This window comes from Plectropomus leopardus, chromosome 14 (assembly GCF_026936395.1).
Source record: "Plectropomus leopardus strain MGB_pleo_1.0 chromosome 14, ASM2693639v1, whole genome shotgun sequence".
Classification (NCBI taxonomy): domain Eukaryota; kingdom Metazoa; phylum Chordata; class Actinopteri; order Perciformes; family Serranidae; genus Plectropomus; species Plectropomus leopardus.
Genome location: NC_142189.1, coordinates 27164294 through 27181652, shown reverse-complemented (window position 1 = coordinate 27181652; position 17359 = coordinate 27164294). Strand labels below are relative to the sequence as shown.

Genomic DNA, 17359 nt, shown 5'->3' with positions numbered 1-17359 from the left:
GCTATGCACCGGCGAGGGACTGATCTGACACTACCGGCAGATTGCCTGTCAATCAAGCAGCTCTGCCCTTAAATATGCATAACTTTGGACCTTGAGAAAATGTATACGTAAGTTATAACAAAAAAAACAAGCCCATTACAGCTGTCATCAATGAAGAAATGACCCAGCTAGACTAATACTGTGTTGTTTTTTTTTGCTGTACACATTCATTTCTGCTGTAAAGTTGGACATTTTAAACAAGTCACTCTAGGAGACAGCATCAAGTGGTTATTAGAGGAACTGCATTATGATGTACTTTCACAATGGCTTCATTTTTCAGCCTTGGAGGTTGCCGCTTGAGCACAGCACACACACACAATGAACCAAAGAACAAATGCTACTGCTGTGCAGCTACAGACTGGTTAGCAGCTAACCGCTTAGCACACACAGTGTTGTGGGATAACAGCCTCTCGGTCAGCAGCTAACGTTAGCACAAAGCACACATCCACAGCTGTGAGCAGTAACTGCGTGTGGGCCGGGCAGCTGATTCAGGCTCAAAGACCTCAAAGACTAAAAGATGTGTTAGTGAAGGCTATTTAGCTTGTGTTTATATGATTAACAGACCTGTTTATTGATACATTTATTAGACTGAAAGAGCTGAGAGTGCTTGTTGAACACGACGAACTTGCCGCTCACTCAGTGAGTAAAATGAAATGGCAAAAATGCTATGGGCTCTAATATTAGTTGTAAGAGCTTGTTTATCAGAAAAAGTGCCAGTGGAGGATCCCCTGCACCCCCTGACAGAGGTCCTAGCCACGGCCCTAATGTCCTAAAATCCTAGAAACATCCTGAAATCCTTGGAACATACTAAAATCCTAGAAACATCCTAAAACCCAAGATACGTCCTAAAATCCAAAAAACATACTAAAATCTTAGGAACATTGTTAAATCCTAGTTATGTCTCCAAATCCGACAAATGTCCTCATATCTTTGAAAAGTCGCAAAATCCTAGAAATGTCCTTAAATCCCAGAAATTTCCTAAAACCTTAAAAACGTCCTAAAATCACAAAAACGTTGTATAAGAAGCTCTATATTATTCATATAGTAGGGGAGGAGTTATGGTAATAATGGTCCTAATGTATCATTGAGTCATGATACCAGGCCCGCCAAAAAAATCCTAGACACATAAATAGTGAAAAATAGTTTAACTCCACAATGCAGCACTATACAGTTAAAAGTCTTTTCATGTGTTTTCAACTTGTATTTTCTAATATGTTTAATGTATTTAGAAAGAAATCACTGATTTTGCTTAACTTTAAAAAAAAAATAAAAAACAGATTCAATTAAATACAGAAGAATTTGAAAAGCTGGCAGTGGGTAGTGACCATAACAAATGCTGGCACAGTGACTTCACACACAGCCACCAGTGAGTGCACTAAATATACAGCTTGTCCAGTGAAAAATCAACAGTGTCACAGCTGGCAGGCTGTTTGTACTGCCCTGACAACAGTCAAAGCTCTATAAACAATGCCGCAGTACAGCCGCTGCCCTCCAACTCACACTGACACACACCCGCACACATGCACCCCACCAGTCCACTTGTTTGCATTCCCTGCTGCATGACATCACCGCCCGGGGTCAAAACCCGGCGAGCTGATTGGTTGGCCGCAGCGGAATTGCTGATCAGGTCCAAAGATCACAAAGTTGTGCCAAGAGGTGACATCAGCGTGTGGAGCTTAGCCAATGACCGAGAGATGCCTGGATGACTCTAAAGCAACATCCTATTTACACACACACACACACACACACACTTACACAAAGCAAAGCAGCTTTCAGCAAATGCAATGTGGCTCTTCACTCCATCCAGCTCATATGCTGAAGAGGATGTGAAGCAGATGATAGTTAAGTTGTGTCGTAAATAAAGAATGTGCTGTGGTTGAGCTTTGGGTCTCTGTTTCTTATTGACTCTTACTTCCACTATTTATGATGACTTGACAGTATGAGTGTTGTGCTTTCACCCACAAAACACATGTCTATAGTTTGAGCCAGCAGACGTGCACTGTACGACTTCTTTTACTGCTTTAAAAATTGTATAATGAGCAAGCAGTTTTTCTGCGCATATTTCATGTCACACATCTAGTAAATGTGTTTTGCATCCTGTAACAGAAATTGTTGAATTTGGGGAAAACAGAAAAAACTTCTGATTATGGGGCAGAACTCCAAAGTTAATTTAAAACACAAACACTGATGCCAGGTTTTTGAGCCTTACCAATATCACCAATGTTTTTAAATTGCCACTATGACACAACTTCTCTTCCTCTGGGGTCTTTAAAGCACTGGTTCCTTACCAGGGGGGCCCGACCCCTCTGGGGTTCACCAAAGCTTCATGAGGGGTGGCGAGACCTTCTTGATTGTAAGGGGTGTGAAATAACTTTTTAAAAGCTCTATAACTCAACATTTTAGTCTGTTATGCAAAGAAAAATGAATTTATCATCTTCAATAGTGTTATTATTATAATATAAGCGTATGACGAAATTCTGACAGAAAAAGGACACAGTGAAGACCTGAATACAAATATATTCACAGAGCCTTCAGTCTTTGATGAACAGCTTCATCCTGCATTAGAGCAAGTATGCAGTCAAAAAGAGCTAACAGAACAAACGCTGCGTGTCAGGGAGGAGAAAATACTGAATTTGTCATAAAGAAGCATATTGTGTATATATAATGAAAAAAATGCATACATAATACAGTAAAATTCACAGGAAATACAAATTCTCAGATTCTCTGCTCAAAATTCATCTAAATCATTTGTTTTACATAACCTTTTGACAGTCATTGTGTTCAGTATTTGGGTTAAGTGTGCAGTCTATCAGTTGCTCTGTGCTGCTATTGTAATGCTTTGCATATAATATGGAATATTACTAAAATATGTCATTTAGTTAAGGGTTGTCAGTTTCCTCCTTGATAGAAAAGGGGTCCCTCAAGGAAAAATGTTGGGAGCCACTGCTTTATATGTCCAGTCAGTAGAATTTGAGGGTGGGGGTTAACAGGCAGAAATTTAACATAAATGCATAACTTTTTTTTAAGAGTGTATTATCACCTTATCTAAAAATCTATGTGTTTTCAAAACTTAGAATCTATAACGTTGCGGGATCCTCTCCCATGGAGTCCATCATGCTCTTTCTACAGTAGCCCAGAGCAGACAAACTTAATATAGGGCTATTTGTGTTTTTACTTTGCCAGTTCTCCTACATGCTTGGCACATGGTAGAAGTTTCAGTTAGTTGCAATCTGCAACCTCGGCAAAATTTTCACTAAATCATATACACTGGACCTTTAAAAGAATAATTCAGCAGTTTGGTAAATGCGCTTTCCAAAACTCGAGAGTGACATAAGAAGATTGATAGGGCTTTCTGCAGCCAGCAGCCGATTAGCTGAGCTTAGCACAAACACTTGGAAACAGGAGGAAATATCTGGCCTGGCTCTGTACAAAGGTAACAAAATCTGCAAAATTAAGTAATTAACTCATTAGATCTTGTTTGTTTAATCTGCACAAAATATTACAGCTTGAAAACAACAAATTAGGTGTGGGGTGAGGGGTGGGGGTGGGGGTACTTTCCTGTAACTGCTGCTTTAACACACTCTTTAGGAAAGTTATCAGCCCTGTCATGCTCTAATCTAAATATGTGGGCTGTTGGGGGAAATGCAGTGGTTGTGTGCATGTGCACGTGTTTGTGTGTGTGTGTAAATCATCTTGTTGTGTTTCAGCTGAGTGAATGAAGTCTAAACCATCAAGAGAGACGTTATGAGTGAGTCATCTGTTGATGGGCAGCCCTCTTTATTAGTTTGCTCCTCACAAGCCAGTTCCTGGAAGAAAAAAAACCAAAAAACTTTTATCCACTTAAAGTGGGTCTGTTTTCCATTCAGATCTGTTTGATTTTCATCAGGAAAGAAAAGCTCGATCCCCCCTCAACATGACATTGATGAATCATTTGTCTTTGAAACGGTGGTTAACAAACTTTGACTAACCAGACTCCTGGAGAGCTTCCCACAAAAACTCCCAGGGAGCACAACGGGAGGCCACGTTTACTGCTTTAGCGATGTGGATAAAAGCGGCCCCTGTAAGACTCCACAAAGACTCTTGGGGTTAAGCCTTCTCTAAACTTGACTGTGTTAGAACAAAAGGCTTAGATGCTACTCAGCCATACTGTTTTTACTGACTGTTGACAATGGGCGACGTAGGTTTTTTTAAAGTCTATCATAGGGATACTCAACATACTTTGCTTGGGGAATATGTTTGCATAATGACAGGAGGCCAGGGGGCAGTCACAGCAGCCCCGTACACATTTCTAGAATTTCAGGACATTTCTAGGATTTCAGGACATTTCTGGGATTTCAGGACACTTCTAGGATTTTCGGTCATTGGGGGGTTTGGCTAGGACCTCTGTCAGAGGTGTATCCGTCATGATTTTTTTTGTACATGTCATGTTTTTAATGTACACTAAAGGTACAAAACAATTCCCGGTGTAAATCTTTTTTTTTTTATGGTGAATTAGAACATTGTAGTGTTGGGGGGGCACCCGGCACCTTATCAGGGGCCAGATTTAACCTGAAGCCCGAAAGTATCACTGGTCTATAATCTGCTGTCCGCTATATGAAGCTCAAAACTTAATACAAATAGAGGATCATCATTTTTTTCCCCAAGAATCTTTCCAATTTTAAATCATGACATCTCTGACCTAAAGGTGATGAAATCCATAAGTCCTTCTGACACATTTCTGTGCATCTAAAAAGTGGCATTTGGGATTTGGGGCTTTTGGTAAGCCAGCGTGTGCTTTCTGTCCCTTCCTCTGATACAACAAAGAAAGATTAAATTGTCTGTTAGTTTAAAGCTCTGTTAGTTTAGGGAATTTTTTTCTTAGTCGTCACTGGATATTTACCCAAGCCTTTGTCTCAGTGGGGAATGGGAAAGCACGGGACTTTTCTTGCACCTACTACTTCACCAAACCCGAAATGCCACCGTAAAGATGTGCAATAAATTACACTTCCTCTTTTTGCTTTCAGCTTCCTGTATTTTTAATCAAGCGGGGGTGTTAACCAGAGGCTACGTGCACCACAAACCCTTAAAAAGAAAAGCTCAATTGATGGTGACAGACATTTTGGGCCACATTTCACAAGAGCAGCCATTGTTGGGGGTTGAGGGAAGCACAGTGTGTGGTAAGTCAGGGACGGGTGAGTGACGGGGCTTTAGAACAGGCTTCTGTTAGTCATTGTACATTACCGTTAACACGTCTGACTGCCTGGCACTGACTCTGCTGCACAAGAAGGAGCGTGAAATCCCATCAGACGGCACAATCATGTCTCACACACACTCATATACAAACACAGTCATGTCATAGTTACACTCACCCTCCCTGGCCTGCCTCTGTGCAGACTGGCTTGCCTGGTGATAGATGGTTTGGTTGGTGGGCGCTGGGGGAGGAGACTGCGTGCCCTCTCATCGGTTTGGCGAATAGGCTTTGACTCAGCTCTGTGGCACTGAAGCTGGTGGTGGGTGAAGTTCCTCTGACAGCTCAAAGGCAGCAAGAATCTATTAAGGAAACGAAATTATTTCTATTTTTCTTTATTATTTTTCTAGCCTAAACACTTTTTTTAGTTATTGTATCTGAAATTATATCATCAGCCACGTCAAGCACAACATATGAGTTTTAAGTAGAATGTAAGATCCTCTTCATGTTGTTAAAGCACATGAATATCCTGAAATATTAACAATGGTTACTACAGCAATGAGTCAGGGTTAAAGCTGCTATGATTGATATTTTTTTTTTACAGTAACAATAGACAGAATAACAGTGTAATGTGTAAGTATTGCTCATAGTGATGAACCTACAGATAATTTCAACACAAATCTACAAAGAATTTTAGCGTCTTTCAGCAATTTTTTTGGGCTTTACAGTCCACAGATTTACTCTTTTGGTTTACTCTCACCAACTTTGTTTCCAGATCATATCAGTGTATTTTTTTTGTTGCAACTAATGTCTACAATAGTGTTAACATGTTGCACAAGTCTAAAGCTAATTTTGGAAAAAGTGACAAAACAATTTGAAACTGTGAGTGTTTTTAACTAACTACCTTTATGCAAATATTCAAGGACATAACAACATATGAAAGGGACAGTTCACCCAAAAATCAAATGAAGATATTTTTCCTCTAACCTGTAGTGCTATATCTCAATCAGTCTAGTCTTGTTTTGGTTGAAGTTGTCAAGTGTTGGAGATATTGGCTGTAGAGATGTCTTCTCTGGAATATAATGAAAGTATATGGCACTCGGCTTGTGGTGCTCAAAGTGCTAAAAAAAAATACATTTGAAAAACTCAACAGTAATGTTTCTTTCCAGAAATCATGACCCCGTTACTCAAGATTATCCACAGACCTTGTTGTGAACGGTTTAATGAACTCTTTTCTGTTTACTGAACTACACCTGCAAACTATGTCATCACACAGATGGAAGCAGTCTAGATTGATAGATAGCATTACAGGTACGAAGTAAAATATGTATTTTTGACTTTGGGAGGAACTGTTCCTTTAAACAAGCATATACATTTAGGCATTTCATTGCTCTTTAAGATAGCATTCACTTTTTTTAATTTAAATGACTGAGTTTGTCTCCTCTGATGTGTTCCCAGGGTTGGTTTTATCAGCCACTTTAGTTATAAAAAGGGTAACATGCTATAAGAGCTCCAAACACCAGGGTCTACTCAAAACATCCATCGGCCTTTGTCAGAATTTCTCTGATGTTGACATATTTCAGCTTTTCAGCTGTTTCAAACTTCTGGCATTCCCACTCAAGTTTGTTATATGCAAATTAAAAATGTGCATTAAAACAGATGGAGGGAATACATCACAGAAACCCATTGCTGTCTTTTATATTGCAACTTCACCTCATCTTGTGGAAATCATAGCCCCCCATTCTTTTCAAAAATCGATCAAAGCAGCTTGAAGAGACATACTGCTGCATTGATGAACATAATCCATCACTCTAAATGAGACAACTCAATTTGTTCCTCACATTTTTTCCTCCAACATGACTTCATAAGACAGCATTGACTGCAGTTATAATCCTGTCAACAGCAAGTTTTAATTCTGCCAGAAATGAATCTTATCAGTCTCATCTTGTTGCCTCTTCACTGCCACCGAAAATGTGTGTTCCAGTGGGCCATTATTGAAAATGAAAAACTAGTTCTATTAAATGTGGTGATTAGCAGGTTGGTGAAGTCCTGTTGGGAGAAATTACTAGTTGTCTCATTTATCATGATGGATGGCATCTGTTAGTACAGCGCTGTGTCTTTGTCAGCTGTTTTTAATGGACTTTAAAAACAATAAGCCTGACTTCCTAGTTTCTGACAGCACTTCCTTCTTTGGCTTCATAATGTAGTTGTTTTGTTTTTTTTTCACAGATATGTTTTATTGATAGTGTTCTGAGTTTAAGCTTAAAACTTTACTGAAAACTTTTCGGAAAGTGGCGTTTATCAAAACTTGTTTTTTTCCAAAGTTAGATAAGCGCTGGAATACCTTCAGGCAACTGGCCATTATGTTTTATATATACATTAGAGCTTGTTGGTGCACCTGATGTTTTTGGCAGCACTACAAAAAAACTTTTTTTTATCTGTTTGGTGATAAAAATCTCTTCCTTAATACAATTTTACCCACCATGATTAAGTATGTGCTAGAGCTGCACTGTAAAATATTTACTAAAATACAGCACAGTCATCGCTCACCTCAAATGTTCTCGAAGTCATGAGAGTGATGAATGCTTCCTGGGAACTGGTTTTTACTCAGTGCTAAGTGAGAAAAGGCCTGCAGCTCTGCAAGCAGCACTGGCAACTGATCTGGGATGAAGTTGGCTTTGAAAATCCAAATACCATGAATACCATAAATATCATATTAGCAGTCAGCAGAGCAAACCTCATGGGTTTAAAGGTGTTACAGGACTTCTGATGGCATGGATGTGGTTCTTGTCAAGTGTCCCTTTATGTTTTCACAGACTGCTTACTAACTCTAAAACTATGTTTCAGCAGTCGTGGAAGAAGCACACCAGTCTCTCACTTAAGTAAAAACAGCAACATCACAGTGTAGAACAACTTTTACATGTAGAGGTCCTGCTTCCAAAATCTTATTTAAGTTCAAGTACCTAAGTACTGGCATCAAAATATGCTTAAAATACCAAAAGTAAAAATACTTACAGTGCAGAATGGTCCATTTAGGAGGAATGTTTAATATATCACTAGATAATATTATTGATGTTTTAATATGTTCATTACTTCACTGTTGAAGCAGGAGGTGAGGTGACTGCAGACTCATGACGGACAGGTGAAACTAATCAGGGTGGGGCAAAACAACTACTAAGGCAGGAAAACACAAAGACAGGAAGTAAATCATGGAAGACACATGAGTAGTGAAACTACAAAATAAAACAGGAAACAAACTAAACACAAATGGATACATTAAACAGGGAAAAACAAACAGAAAGCCCTTCAAACAAAGTCCACAAGAACAGAATATCTCAAATCACGACACTCAAATCATGACAATCATGACTGGGTTCCAGTCCCAGATATGCTTTTGGTATTTTCCTTCTGTCTGCCCTCAGCAGTCCACTTCATCAAGATGTCTCTTATCATGAAAGGTCATAAAGACAATCAGAGCTGATCAAAGATCACACTGAGTCATGTCTACACTAATCCATTTTGAATTAAGGTGAAAGTTTTACGTTGGCTTTATTCATATTTAGTGCATCTTAAAGGAGTGTTACCTCTTAAAATCACCTAATGCACCTCAATAGGAAAGGTGGGATCAGCTGAAATGTATACCTAAAACTAACAAAACTCTTTGATAGTGGTTTTTTTATATATTCTAAAACTCCAGAATAGGAGCCACTAACTAAACAGCTGGCTACTCACAGAGTATCTCAGTAGCTGAGTGGATACAGTGCATGCTTCATAACTTTAATGACCCTGGTTCAATTACACCTTTGCATCTCATAATCTTTCATCTTCTCTCTTTTTACTATTTCTTTTTACAACATGATACAACCGTAAACAAACAGTTATGCTGTATACAGGCTTGTTATTTTTTATTTTTTAAATTTGTTTTAAAAAAAAAACCCCCACACTGGCCCGTAAAACCCCCTGGGCTTACATGGACTTACCACTTCTCTGCTTCCTCCTTGGTGGTCAGTGATGGAAATTCAGAAACTGAAATTGACGCAAACAAACAACATTTGTGAATGCAAGGTTTAAAATCTCAGCAAACACTCCTGTATGACATACTGCAGTTGGGGTACGCACCCGCAGCTTTGTTGCTCTCTATGTTGGTGGTTGGTGTCCTTGAGCACTTGACCATCTTTGGCGCCAAGTAACACAGTGAACAGGAGAGGGAAGGATGACCAGACTGAAGTTCCACACACATCACCTTCAGAGAAACAAAGTTTACAGATTAAAATCAGTTCTAGAGTTCTTTAGGAAGTGTTAAGTGTAAATGGCTCTGGTCTACTGGAAATGAAAATGGAGTCTTTTGCCTATTTTTAATGCCTTTTCCCAGTTTAAAAAAAGCTGCATACACGCACAAATTGTGTTGGAAAAAGGGTATAATGGGTCAGTTAAGTCAGGAGATCAATACAGTCAATATGAGTCACTGTCAGGGAACCATATATGTCTGAACATAATTTCATGACTATCCATCCGTTAAGTTGAGATATTTCAGTCTGGACCAAAGTGGGGACCGTCCAAACCGCAGACTGCCATTGTCATCCACTGAGCCACGCCACTAGCGTGGCTAAAAACACAACAGAAAGGAAACAGAGGCTTTGTTCTCAATCACATTGAGACATTTTGAGAATTTTTGTGGTTTTCTTCCATTTTCGAAATACAGAGTGAAACTGACCTCAGTAGTTCCTCACTGCTTCTTCTCCGTTCCTCTGTTTCACTTGAAAAAGTCAGAGGGAACAGTTGTGGCAGAAATTGGGTATTTTAGTGTTTCTGCACCTGACAGAGAAAGAGGAGAAAGACCTTTGGGGTTTCCATCAGCCTTTATCTGACCAAGCCAGCTGTCAGGCGTCTTCTGTCTGTGACACATCTCAGAGGATTTGATACAACTTTCCTCTCCTATTCTCGGTGAGACTCAGTTTCAAATGTAGTTGATGCCACAAGGCCACGAAGCAGCTCTATAGGGAGTCTGACTGTGGGAGAGTGACAGCTTTTTGGTGTGGTTATACTGTGAATATTTTATTTTAACACCAGTCTGCAGAGTCAAAACATAACTGCGTGTTTCTGTATTGCACTGGAATTCAATCTAAGCTGCAGTGCATGCGCCTGTGTTTTTCAGCCAGCTTTGATATCGAGAAGGCAGCACTGTGTTTTGACAGCTTTCAGACTGTGATGGAGAGAAAAAAAAAGAGGGGGCAAAGGCAGAGAGACGGGAGAGTGAAAAGGGAGTGGGGGGAGGTGGGTGTGGCAGAGAAGGAATCCTGGACTGCTCAATGTCACACTCGGGAGGACTGCATGGAAAATGAAAGGGGATGGGGGAGGTTAGGAGGACAGGCTTATCAGTGTGTTTGTGAAGATGGAAGGGAGCGGGCTGGCTGCATGAGCCACAACAGGATGGAGAAGTAATCTGAAGAGAGACGGAGGAGCTCATAGAAATACACGTATAATATGTACTGTACCTCCTGTCTTTCTTACGCACATGCTCACATTATGTCGAGTAACACTGCAGAAAGGCTCAGGGTGTATGGATATTTAATGAAACACCCCCACTCTCATCCTCCACCAGATCTGCTCACTAGCACGGGAGTCCAATGGAGGAGGAAGAGGGAAAGTAGGGCACGTCTGCAGATTTAATGAGGCAAAAAAGCGCTGTATGACAAGCTTATGTTTTCTTCTCAGCACAGCTACTCTCTTCAAAAGACAGACTCCATTCTCCTCTGACATACAGCCACAGAACTCAGCATTATTGAGGCCATCCATTTCTTTCAATTGTGGATTTTTTTTAACGGACGGCAGGATGGAGGCCAAAGATGAGTCCCATCTACTGCATGTCACCGTGATCACGTTTGATCGTTTTTAGAATGTAATCCCATTGAGTAGGCTTACAATGCATTAAATCTCAAACCCCTTTTTCATTTCTGATGTGTATTAGTATGAGTCACAATGCAGTGTTGGGGGACAATTATTCAGACTTCATTAACTTGAGAATTGTCCTCATATTTGGGATCTGTGGGGGAGAAATGCCTAAAAACTTGCACTAAGAGAAGTGGCGGATCTTCCTATAGGCATCTGCCCAGGGCCAACAAGAGATGGGCACCACATTTTGCCTGCCACAAAAGTTCCCCTTTTCCACTGAAATTAGTACTTCAAAGTGGGTTTGTTGATATGGGAAATCTTGCTAAAAAATAGGCCATAGACTCCTTTCCCATTGCCAATAGACTAGAGACGTGTACACAGCTCTGCAGCAAAGCATGCCTTTTTTTGTTTACTGGTGTGTCATGTTCAATGTCACAGACAGGCTGGAAAACAGGTTTGTAAACAGTAGAAAGCAGCATGGAAGCCAGTGAAAATATCACAATGGTTACTGCTTCTTTATATCTCTTACTTATTCAGTCTCTCATTCAAACTCGGTGTAGACTAATTTGGAGGAATTTATGAACCTTGCTTGGTTGGAGATGGACAGTATTTTGTTGTGACACGTCATTGCATCTCACTGATAAAGAGGCTAAAATTAGCAGGTTCATCTGGTGTTGTATTTGCAGAGTCATTTGACCCTGGTGTGAATGGTGATTTTAACTTTTTACCATTAAATTCAAAAGCTAGATGTTAGCATGTGTTAGTGGGTTATTTGTGCAGTGAGAAAGTGGCTACAGTGTTTTAAGAAATCAAATATAAGAGAAATGGTGGAGTGAAGTTTATGTGGAGGGCAGAATCCCTCCACATAAAAAAAAAAAGAAAAAAAAAAAGAAGATTAATTTTTCAAATTTGCCCATACAATATTCTCTTATTGTTTGTTATTTATTACTGTTTGTTGTTGTTTAAGTTGTTTGGTGGTGTTGCTTTCTTATTAGCTTGCACTCTTATTAGCAATAAATACAATAAATACGTAAGATACTACTACTACTGATAATAATAATAATAATAATAATAATAATAATAATAATTTGGGGGGGGTATTGGAAGCCTGCGCAGGGTGACAAATGTGCCAGGTCCAGCACTGTGAGAAAAGGAGGAAATCAAACTGCTGTAATTAGCATAAAGTGCAAAAGTGACAACAAAAGTTCTCAGATGATTATTAGGCCTGAGGGCGAAGGAGCCTGAGGATCCATGGCACTAGTCCCTACATGGCTCTCTCTGATCCAGCCACAGAGCTCTGAAGAGACACTCTATTTTAGTAAAGATGTGCTCAAGCTTATTTCACCTGGGGGGATTCTGGTTGCTAAAACAGGGGCACACACACACATGAGGGATGGCATGAAAGCGTGCTATGGCTCAAGAACACACCCACATAGAGATAGGAACATATGTAGATACTTAACAGCAAGTGCACATACTTAAGAAGCTGCTTGTGCCAGTCTGGGTTAAGAATCAAGACAATACGGGCAGCCATGTATCCAGAAACAGCTGAATATGTGGCTAATTACATCTTGAGGTAGGTCACTGCTCCCTCATGAGACCTTGTTTATCATTCGCAGCAGATTTTACACCGAGTCATTGTGTCTGTAATTGAAGACATGGGTTGTTTTCAACAAGGTAGCCGTGTTTTACTGACCCGGCATGCAGCGAGTGGCAACATGACTCGGATGTTTGTTCAATAGGTGTCACTAAGGCAGAATTTTCCAGAGTGGCTGTCAGTGTGTTTGTCTACATTCTTACTGCAAGGAATCAGTGGAGACATTGTGGTTTGAGGTCAGGGTGACATTGGTTTAAAAATAACAAGTTAACAATACATTTTTGAGACAGAAAATTACAATTTTTAGAAACTCAATTTCCCCATCTGCTTCCATCCTGCTTTTGATTTATAAAGATTCATCTTCTGTGTCTCAGCATCTTAGCTTGAAATGTAATGACAGACCAGCACTGTTACATAAAAGCCCAATGTTTTTTTTCCACCTGTGTCAAAAAAGGCCCTGTCAATATGTGTCCTTTTTTTCTCTCTCAGTCTCAAATGAAAAATGCATCTCATCACGTTGCTTTAAAATGCGCCTGTCATTTTCACCCTGGGTGAACAGGATGAGGAGAGGGGACGCAGGTAGCGAGGCAGAGAATGAAAGACGGATGCTGTTCAGCATGCATTTGATTGCTGTCTGATTACAGCTTCTCCTGGTGGGACGGGTTGAGAGTTTCTCTTATGAAAAACATGCACACACACCAGCTCAATGAAATCAGATAGCTGGACCCACATCAGCATTGTAGTTGGGACAGGATGTGCTCAAACGTCCACAAAGGCATTTGGAGACACGCTGACGTGTAAAGCCCCTTTTCCCGCTGTACAAAAAAACAAAACAGTAACACCCACTAATATCTGGCTTTTGTACTTAATGATAAAGGTTACAATCAGCATTCACACCGTGGACAAATGAAACTGCAGGAGTCACAGGTATTTATCGTCAACGGGTATTTATCCAATCAGCTTCCATTTGCAGTGATGGATATTTATTGCAGTTTAACACTCAGGTCAATTAACTCTGCAGTAGGCATGAGCATTCATCAGCTCTGGCTCTGAACGGCAATGATGGAAATCTGGGATTGATGCGCTAATTTTAGGTCCAATACCAGTGAGATGCAATGACTGCCCCAAAAGAATGTCCAAGTAGCATTGTACACTGAACCAAATTTAGTTGGCACAGAGTTTTAGGAAAAGACTATATAAGTAAGAAATATAAAAAAAAGAAGTAAGCGCCAGAATATTTTCACTGGCCTCCATGCTGCTTTCTACTGTTTACGAACCTGTTTTCACAGCAAACTTGCCCCTCCATGTGTTCATCAGCGAGTAATCACCACAGTCAGAGCATGCTGGAGCACTGATGGATATGGTGGAGTGGAGTGTATGTGAAAAAAAGAAGAAATACAAAAAACCTTAAATTTAGAAATGTATACATGCCATTTTCTTTTATTGTTTGATATTGTGTTTTACCTAAGTTGTTCATTTTTTTGTTGATTTCTAAGTAGCTAGTAGTGCTTGGAAAGCTTACCTATGGCGCTGAATGTCTTAGGTCCAGCTCTGTATGTCTGTGCTTTCCCAGCAATATGTTTTGATGTAATGTATTCAGTGCCTCATGGGACTGTTCGAGTCAAAGCGCACTAGACTTTCTCATGCTAAAACTGCATGCATATTCTATACCATGCAACCGGCCCCTGTGTTTTTGTATAGCCAGTGGTTTTATAATGGCCCTCTGCTTCGCCTCGGGTGGATGTGGATGTATCGAGCCTCTCTCATCGAGAGGAGATGGAGGGAAGAAAGGATGTGTGTGTGGAAGAGAGAGTGTGGTCAAGCTAAAAAGGCCTCATAGGGGGAAGGGGGGGTGATGGTGAAAGGAGGTAGGGTTGAGTGGGGGGAGGTCTGGGGCCCCTTCCATCCATGCCATCGTATCCCAAGGCGTGCCTCTAAAGTTACCCACTGTCTGTGGCTGGGGTCGGCGGCATTCATTAAAGGCCAGCTGTAACCAGATAGCCTTAAGTGGACCCACATCAACGTCATATTTTGGTCGGCATGTGCGCGGTCACTGAGCCTCGCACACACACACACACATATACACTGTTCCTCTTCATGTATTTCCTCTCACCTCTACTCCCTCAGCCTCCGCTAATCCTCTCCCTCAATACCACAGTGCAGGCCGCTTTATTACAGGTCCAGTGTGGTTAATGAGAGATGTGAGGTGCCAACAAGGTAAATCACTTATCACTACTTGAAGGCTGGCGCCGTGACAGCACTGCCAGCCTGTGTATGTACTTCTAAAGAAATAAAAGAGAGAAAGGAAAGGGGTGAAGGAGAAGAGGGGGAGTTCATTTTCTTTTGTTGGCATATGAGTCATCCTGGGAAGCCTTGTTGCTTCCTGTAGTTACACTCATGTTCAAAAACACAGATGTCAACATCCTTCTATCTCCTACAGCGAGATTGAAATATGTAAAGACCTTTTGGTGTGCGTGCCCTTGCTTTTACGTCTGTGATTAAATAGGGCCACACAGCTAGGAAATGAGTACACTGAGTAATGCTGTGGATGTATTGATTTTCTGTCGCTGCCTCCCTCTCTTTCTCCTCCACCTCCACCTCCACCTCCACCATCCCCTTCCCCCTCATGAAGGAAGCCTCGTCTTGACCTGTACGAGCCCCTGTATGTGAGGCGCTACTGGAGGCCGGAGCTGTCCAGCTTCTCCACCCCACACCAGGGGAAGGGCGGGTACTGGTGGAGTTCCCAAAGGTACCAGGACGTGGGGTCTACGTGGAGGGACACACGCCGACGCCGAGTGGTCTTCCCTGGGAACACTGGCTTCTCTGATGTGCCCTCAAGTCTGAATGCAGGCTACTGCCGCATCCACCCCACCCTGGTGTAAGTGGACTACTACAGCCGCGGGCTGTTAGTGGTTACATGCATACCTCCCTGCATGTGTGTGTGTTGGCATTGTGCTCTTGTGGTTGCTTTTGATGGGCCTCATCTCAAGTAGAAGTTGGCTGTCAGCACTCTGGGAGAAGCAGACGACAGACCGGTTAGTACTCAATCAGCACCCGGCCGGCTTATCAGAGGCCAGGCGTGGAGCCACAGTCAGGAGCTCTCCTCACGCTGTCACCCTGCTTCTTTGTCACCAAGGCCACATCTTCACACAGGGGCCATTAGGCCTGTCAGAAAGCATGTAACTCTACAGGGTCACCTCATCATCTGCCCACCTCCTGTCAGAGCTGCAGTCATCACTAACATATAATATCTGCCGAACAGGAGTTTAGTAATGTAGAGTGAAACTGGAGAGAGTGTAAAAGGACATTTTATAGTGTGTGCTGTATACAGTGTAAAATAACTGATTGCCTTGAAAAATGAAGTAAATATAACTATAATGATCAACAAAGCTATGACTAACTATAACTGCCAAATAAATGTAAAAAGTCAACTTTGCTCCGAAATGTAGAGGAGTGTAATCACAATGGAAGATGGAAAAACTCAAGTACAGCTATCTTTAACCAAGTTCAGTATTTCCTACCAGTGGCACTGAGGGTGGCTGACTATACATGGTAAAGTCTGACAAGTTCATCTTAGTAAAAATAATCTTGGAAACCACGCCTTGAAAATCTTTGTAAATATGATCTAATTTTATGTTTATTTTATATCTAATGTTAAGTTTACTTAAAACATAGTTATATTCATTTGATTTTATGAAGCTGTTGCAACCTAAAAATGACGAGTTTAATTAAATCAGTCTTTTTGAGTTTTAGTAACTTAACTAAACCAATTTTACTCTGCTATATTTCTGTATTCTGCTGCAAACTATTGAATGAAATTTGTATATTCCTAAACATGTTAACAAAAGAGAATTCACAGGTCTCCTAATTTCATCATTGTGAAAATTTCCCTTGTCATTTTTAAATTGCAACAACTTCACAAAATTAAGTAAATACAGCTAAATTTTAAGTTCATTAGATTTAAAGTAAACGTAAATTAAGATTAATAGTTACATTTAATTTCCTTTTTTTTTTAAGGCAGTTGGTTTACAAGATTAAGTAAGATCAACCCATTAGATTTTACAGTATACAATCAGCCACCCTCAGTGCCACTGATAGAAAATACTGTACTTAGTCACAGTTACTTAAAGTTACACGTAATGTTTTCAAGCTTACGTTGTAATTATACTCCTCTACATTTCAGAGCAAAGTTGAATTTTTATATTTGACAATCATAGTTAGTTGTAGCTTTGCGGATCAAGATTTAAACAAGACCAAAAGCCTTTACACACTGGAGGGATGGCGAATAAACGACACATAAAACTATTCATTCTGGCAGGGATGAAACAGCTGCAACACTTGCTCCATAAAAGGTTTTAATGCAAATAGACTTGGCAGCAGTCATGCAAATTTGTGACAACTATCAAGATCATATTGACCCAAAGCAGCATCTGGCAGTCTGTCAGAGGTAAGTTGCTGCATAAAGACTCAGCTTGCTTTGCCTGGGGGCCAGGGGCCAGTAACAGCAGTCTTGCACAGTTCAGGTGTATGCAGGGGTGTTTCTAGGATTTGAGGACTTTCAGGACTTAGCCTGGATCTCTGTCAGGGGTACAGGGGATCCTTCCCTAACACTACTTTTTTTAAAAGCTCAATTTTTATCCTACATACACTGTACTTAAATTCAA

At 40.6% G+C, this 17359-nt stretch overlaps 2 protein-coding genes across 2 annotated transcripts in view; one reads left to right on the top strand and one right to left on the bottom strand.

Moving 5' to 3' along the window:
• Positions 1-17359, bottom strand: part of LOC121953989 (uncharacterized) — a 77258-nt gene that overhangs the window by 9875 nt on the left and 50024 nt on the right. Inside the window, exons 5-7 of the mRNA XM_088087361.1 lie at positions 9326-9449; positions 9187-9232; positions 5388-5568 (exon numbers count right to left, since the gene is read on the bottom strand). The gene's annotated coding sequence lies outside the window, so the exon portion shown is untranslated. The remainder of the gene's footprint in view (positions 1-5387; positions 5569-9186; positions 9233-9325; positions 9450-17359) is intronic.
• Positions 1-17359, top strand: part of LOC148187507 (uncharacterized) — a 102586-nt gene that overhangs the window by 73991 nt on the left and 11236 nt on the right. Inside the window, exons 3-4 of the mRNA XM_088087562.1 lie at positions 10029-10150; positions 15328-15573. Of these exons, the coding sequence (XP_087943688.1) occupies positions 10029-10150; positions 15328-15573 (368 nt within the window). The remainder of the gene's footprint in view (positions 1-10028; positions 10151-15327; positions 15574-17359) is intronic.